The following is a 6,480-nucleotide window of genomic DNA, read 5'->3' as shown; positions in this document are numbered from 1 at the left end:
GGTTTTTACCTTCCTCCTTCATCTGTAACATATTTTTTTGTTGTTTCATTTTTTTTTTTCTTTTTTGATGGGTGGTGCTCTGTTCCTGCCTTACTGGTTGTTTGGCCTGAGACGTCCAGCACTGGAGTTTGCAGGCAGTTGGACAGAGCTAGGTCTTGGTGCTGAGATGAGGTCCTCCAGGAGGCCTCACTCCAATTGATATTCCCTGGGGTCTGAGGTTCTCTGTCAGTCCAGCGGTTTGGACTCAGAGCTCCCACCACAGGAGCTCAGGCCTGACTTCTGGCCTGGGAACCAAGATCCCACAAGCTTCATGGTGCGGTAAAAAAAAAAAAAAAGAAAGAAAAAAAGGCACAGTACAAGATCAAAGAATAAAAAACAAAATAAAATTAGAAAGATAAAAAATATATTAGGAAAAATAATGAATCAACAAGGTAAAACAGAACCCCTATCTAAAAGAGAAAAAAAAAAAGCCTTGGCTATGGGGGCGGAGTTTAGGCGGGGGTGGAACTTAGGCAGGGGCGGGGTTTAGGGTGGGGTGGGACCTAGGCAGGTAGGGGGGAGACGTTCAAGCATGGGGCGGGGCCTCTGCTTAGGACCTGCGCAGAGGGGAGAGGCAGCACGTGGAAAGGGGGCCCTCTGGAATGTGGAGCTCCGGAGTTTGGGGGTAGGGCCCTGAGTGAGGGTGTGTGGGTGGGGTCTGGGCCCAGCGCGTTGGACGGGGTCTCTGAGTGTAGAGGCAGGGCCCTGGGTGGGTTGTAGGGCCAGGGCTCAGGCTTTGCACGGCAGGAGGGAGGCTCCAAGGGCAGAGGATTAGGCCCAGGAGCCCAACAGGGCTCCAACTGACCACGTTCCCTTCCGTTCCTTCGCGCCCCTACCCCACCATCCCCCCCAGGGTCTCCCCCGTCGCCGCTGGACCCCTAACCATGGGTGGGTCCCGCTGGGTGTAGGAACTCCTCCCCTCCCTCAGCCACCCCTCAGGGGTGCTGGTCCTGGAGGTTCGGCCTTTTTCTCCCCCTTTCCTCTCTCCCACTCCCTCAGGACCCACGTGGCTGGAGGGGTCCTCGGTGGGCAGAGGATCAGGCCCAGAATCTCAGCAGGTTCCTGGGGGCCTAAGTGGGTAGGGGAAACCTGGCCATGCTCCCTTTTGATCCTGCCCTCTCAATGGTTCCCCAATTTCCCTCTTTGGGCATGGGATCCCTTCCCCTCCCCCAGCTGCCCCTCAGGGGCGCCAGTCCCCTCCAGCCTCCACTTCTCCTCCCCCTTCACTCCCCCCATGCCCCACGTCCTACCCGGTCACTGTAGGTTCCTCCCATCCCCTTAGATGTCCGTGGTCGCCCACTGGTGCCCGGTAGGTGCCCTAGTTGTGAGGAGACGCGAATTCCGCGTCCTCCTAGTACACCATCTTGACTCTGCCCTCTCTGTAATATATTTTTAAACGATCTGTGATTTGTTTTAAAAGTTACAATGGATCACCTTTTCCCTCTCCTGTGAATCTTGGAATTTATGTGAGCCCCAAGTTACAACCTAGAGATGATGATCCAATAGCGGCTGCACCCAAATTCGCCCCAGCGGTCAGTCTTCCTTGAACAGGAACTGTTTTGAGGGGCTTCAGTTTCTAAGTTCTAGAAAGGGATGACAGTAAGTTTGATCTCACCAAGTTCAAGAGTTTGGTTACCTAGATTGCAGCGTTGGGAGGGATCCTGGGTTTATGGGAAAGGATGCCGCAGTGATTAATAATGTCCATCATGGCCATGGGCATGGCGAGCGGCCAGCCGATGGCTGGGGCCATCCTGAGACCACTTCCTAGACATCCTGCAATTTACATTTATATCACACTTCATGACTTGCAAGGAGCTTCCACATCCTTAGCATCATGTCATTCTCACCACAAGCCTATGAGTTAGGTCTTTATAGATGGGAAAACTGAGGTTGTGTCCTATGTCTGAGGGGCCACAGCCAACTGACATCACCTCCACTGTTGCCTCCAAGCCCTCAGCAGCCTCCTGAAACCACTGGGGGTTCCACTGGCTCCCCTTCTTCCAGAAACAGGAAACCAAGTCATTACCCACCCACCAGGCCTTTAGTTACCTGCTTAACATAGTTTCCTCTATGACTTGCATACCCCTCTGTCTCCTAATCCAGAGAACACAGCAGCAGTGTACAACTGCTGCTAACAGCCTCACACACCCCACCTAACACACCCTCAAAAATCCCCTCTTCCCTGGAGCAGCCTCTGCATTTGCCTTAACACATTCCAGAATCATGACTTGCTCACACCTACTCCCTGGCCCAGCCAAAAGTCTCCTGGGAACCTCTCCACTGCCCCGACAAGCCCTCATTCCCCTGCTAGAGAGGGCTCCCAGGGGTTCATTGCCCAAGATAACTCAGCTCCCAGCGTGGAGAAATAAAAGCTGACTGGTCGGCTGTTGTATCTCTTTATACCACAGGAAGGAAGTGAACTTCTAGGTCAGGCGGTTCTGGACTCTCCAGTGTGCCTCCATGCAACCACACAGCGCACAGGTAAAGCTCACCTGGGGGACCCACTCCCATGGGCAGGACCAGACGGAGCACAGGTAAGATTGGCCATAAGCAAGTCCTGGCCAATCAGCTGTGACCTGCCATCCCAGGTGTTGTGACTCAGGTTGGAACGCCCTCTTCATGCAGACATAATGAGCCGTCCTGGTTGGAGCCTTTCATGTTCATCCACGCCAGGCACTCTGCAAGGCCCACCTACCTCTTCTGGCTGCCTTCTGGGTGCCCTTCACCCCACCCTGGCCTGATTTCCCCATCCACCCCCACCTTCTCTTTGCTTCTTTTCCCTCCCAGGGTCACAGTCTCTAAGCCTCTTGGAACATGGGCTCCAAGGAGGGCAACCCTAAGAGGGCAGACTCCAGCCCCACAGAGCTGGACCTGGGGCCCTGGCCAGGAAGCTGGAAGGCACATAGCCCCTCTGTCCGTTCACTTCCACAAGGCTCCATTCTGGGTTCCCCTTCTTGTCCTGGGCCTCCAGGACAGTCACCTGCTGGCCTGCCTGCAGACTCACTTCATGGCTGCTTCTGGCCACAAAGGGGTACACTGCCACCACCTGAAACACACGGGGAGCGACACAGAAATGGTCAGGGTGGGAGGACAGACAAACCTGACCTAGAGAAGCTGTTTATCCTCTTCCCTCCCACCCGACTCAGTCCCCATCGCTGAGCAGTCATTGCCTCCCAAATACATCCTTTGTCCAAAGCCATCAGCTACTTCCGCTACTCCCACTAATAGCTACTATGTGGCAGGCTCTTTGCCTGGTTTTGATTTTCACAATTCTCTAATTCCGTTTGCCCCATTTTTCAGATAAGGAAATTGAGACTCAGAGAAGTCAAGGAACTTATTCAAAATCACAGAGGAGTGAAGCTGGCCTGTCTGACCTCAGAAGGGGTGCTCTCAGTCCACTGCTGCCATCTCACCGAGCAGGGGATGCAGCATCCCTTCCCCACAACCCTCCTCAGATCAAAGGGTGTCATCTGCCCAGGCCAGTTTCCCAGCTTGGAGCAGAGACAGGAAGGAGGTTAGGTGACTTTGTTGAAAGGCAAAAAAAAAAATTGGAGGAGAGGGCATTTGTTAGGCTGATATTTCACCTCCCTGGGCCTCATTCTCATCATCTGTGAAATGGAAGTAATGATATCCTTCCCTCCAGGTAATTGTGGGAATTTAATGAATGGATGCCTGTGCCTGGTACATAGTAAGGGCTCAACAAATGCAGGCTGCTTTCGCTATTTTTACCATGACTTTTATTACTGTGTGCCAAGGCTCAGGAACAATCAGGGGCAAGGGGGAACTGGGATGACCCCACGTGAGTCCCATTGAGCAGCCCCACGACCAAAGAGGAAGCGGCTGCTGTGTCTGGGCAGATGGACAGCTGAGCTCACCACATGAGCCCCTGGGCGGGTGTTCCGGGACACTACTCACACTGGCGGCCACTGGGATTGAGTTGGGTGGCGAGGCTCTCTGGTGGGATCCCTGTGGGTTCTTTGCTGATGGGTGGGTATGTCCAACAGGAGGCAGCCCTGGTGTACCACTTCTAGCTAAGGCTCCCGGCACTGGCCTGAGAGCCCTCCCAGCATGTGCCACAGCTGTACATCACAGCTTCCGCAGGCTTCTATGCAGCCCTCCTGCAGCCCACTCCAGGCTCCCTCAGCCACCCTGGCCTGCGGCATCCCCTGGCTCTTCACTGCAAGCCTCTGGGCTCCCACCCCTCAGCCTGGGTCCTTTCTGTTGTTCATCCATCACCTGTGAAGCTCCTCCTTTATAACTGTGAGTGCAGCCTCCATTTACTGAGGCTCACATATGCCAGCCAGCTAACTACCTCAATCAGCCCTCACAGCGACCCCACTAAGCTTCTGCCCCGAAAAGCCTTCCCAACACTTTTTGTTTTGAGATATAATTCACATGCATACATTCACCCTTTCAAAGTGTACAATAAAGTAGTTTTTAACATGTTCGCAAGGTTATGCCACCATCACCATTATCTAATTCCAGAACATCTTCATCATCTCAAAAAGAGACCCTAGACCACTTAGCAGTCACTTCCCATTCCCCCTGCCCCCAGCCTCTGCCAACCACTGATCTACTTTCTGTCTCTATGCAATTGTCTATCCAGGACATTTCGTATAGAGAATCATATATTACATGGCCTTCTCTACCGAGCTACATGTGGTAGCATGTGTCGGCACTTCATTCTTTCTTGTGGCTGAATAATATTTGATTGTGTGGATGTGCCACATTTTGTTTATTCCTTCATCAGTTGATGGACATGGGTTGTTTCCACTTTGGGGCTGTTATGAATAACGCTGCAACGAACATGCATGTACAAGTTTCCCATGGCTTTTTTTTTTTTTTTCCGGTACGCGGGCCTCTCCCTGTTGTGGCCTCTCCCATTGCAGAGCACAGGCTCCGGAGTGCAGGCTCAGCGGCCATGGCTCACGGGCCTAGCCGCTCCGTGGCATGTGGGCACGAACCCGTGTCCCCTGCATCGGCAGGCGGACTCTCAACCACTGCGCCACCAGGGAAGCCCTCCTCCCATGGCTTTTAAGGGAAAGCCAACACCCTCACCAAGGCCACAGGCCCGGCTGGCTAGCCCCACCCACCTCTCCAGCCCACCGCTCTCACCGTCCCAGCCCCACTGGCTCCACTCAGTTCCTCACTCACCCTGTCCTCCCCGGCGCTGGGCCTTTGCATTCGCTGGGCATGCTTTCTGGGAAGCTCTTCCCATCCACAACCCTTTATCCAATTACTTCCTAACCACCCTTCAAATCTGAGCAAAAGCGTGATTCTTCTCAGAAAGACCTTCCCTGAACCTCTCCCACACCTAAGGCTCTGGCACTTAGCACTAATAGAACTGTGATTATTTATATGATTATTTTATTAATTGCTGTTTTCCCCACCTCCCAGGTTATAAATTTGAGGAAGGCAAGGGCCAAGGTTGACTTCTGCTCATCACTGCATCTCTTATTTAGCACAGTGCCTGGTGAATACTGAATAAATGAACAAATGCATGAACAAACGAATGAACGAAATAATCCCACGTGCTCTGCTAATGGGGAGCAAGGGACTAACTCCCTGCTCTTGATGTGGCAAGGACAAGAGGCTCCTTTCTCCAGGTCCCACCCTGGCCAGGACACTGGTGTGGCCACTGACTGAGGCCCTGGCCTCACAGGGTGGTAGTCCCTCTGGACAGGAGGAAAATCAAAGCCCCACTCCAGATGGCCATGGGGATGTGAACCCACCCGCCCTCTTCCAGGCTCACCTGGGTCACTGCTGGGACAGAAGGGACAGAGGCCAAGGTGGGCTCTGGTGTCTGACGTTGGGAGTCCCTGTGAGGCCTCGCCTGCCCTCTGAGCTCCTCCTCACGGGGGACCACGTGGTACAGCTCCAGTTTCCCAGCTGGCACGTACCCTCGATGTCCTGCAGGACACACAGAACGTTATCTGGCTGTGGATCACACTGCCCATCCCTTTCAGAGGTAGAGGAAGTCACCACCATTCACAGATGTGAATATCTCCAATACAGCTTCTTCACACTAAAATGGACCTCAAAAGGTTATCGCGGAACCTCACAAACTGCCCCCCACCCCGCACCCTGCACTCACTCTTTCTAGCTTCTGCTTGTTCATCCCAGTGACAGCGAGCTCATTCCCCACGGAGGCAGCCCACTCCATTTGGAACAGCTCTGGCAGAGATAAAAAGTTCTTCCTCGGAAAAAAAAAAACAGTTCTTCCTCGGACTGGTATGAAGACTATTTTCCTGGTGCTGGCACCACTGGTCTCCTTTCCAAGCAAGGCCACTTCCTCACCGCAGGACTGCCTTTCCCAGGAGGCAGAAATTCCCTTTCTCTTCTCCAAGTGCCCCCAATTCTTTCTCGTGTAACAGCTACTCCAGTGGTGCTCTGGTCGCTGTCACTGTGAATGGCCATCACCTCCTGAGAGCTTGCTTGGTG

General features: G+C 53.4%; 1 protein-coding gene across 1 annotated transcript in view; it reads right to left on the bottom strand.

Moving 5' to 3' along the window:
* Nucleotides 1-2,427: 2,427 nt before the first annotated feature.
* The window catches only part of ARHGEF37 (Rho guanine nucleotide exchange factor 37), a 55,109-nt gene continuing 51,056 nt past the window's right edge, over nucleotides 2,428-6,480 (bottom strand). Inside the window, exons 12-13 of the mRNA XM_082652067.1 lie at nucleotides 5,792-5,949; nucleotides 2,428-3,085 (exon numbers count right to left, since the gene is read on the bottom strand). Coding sequence (XP_082508193.1) covers nucleotides 2,876-3,085; nucleotides 5,792-5,949 — 368 coding nt within the window. The 3' untranslated portion in view covers nucleotides 2,428-2,875. The remainder of the gene's footprint in view (nucleotides 3,086-5,791; nucleotides 5,950-6,480) is intronic.

This window comes from Grampus griseus (assembly GCF_964374135.1).
Source record: "Grampus griseus genome assembly, chromosome: 3".
Classification (NCBI taxonomy): domain Eukaryota; kingdom Metazoa; phylum Chordata; class Mammalia; order Artiodactyla; family Delphinidae; genus Grampus; species Grampus griseus.
Note: the sequence above shows the minus strand (reverse complement) of the source record. Positions and strands in the feature narration are given on the sequence as shown.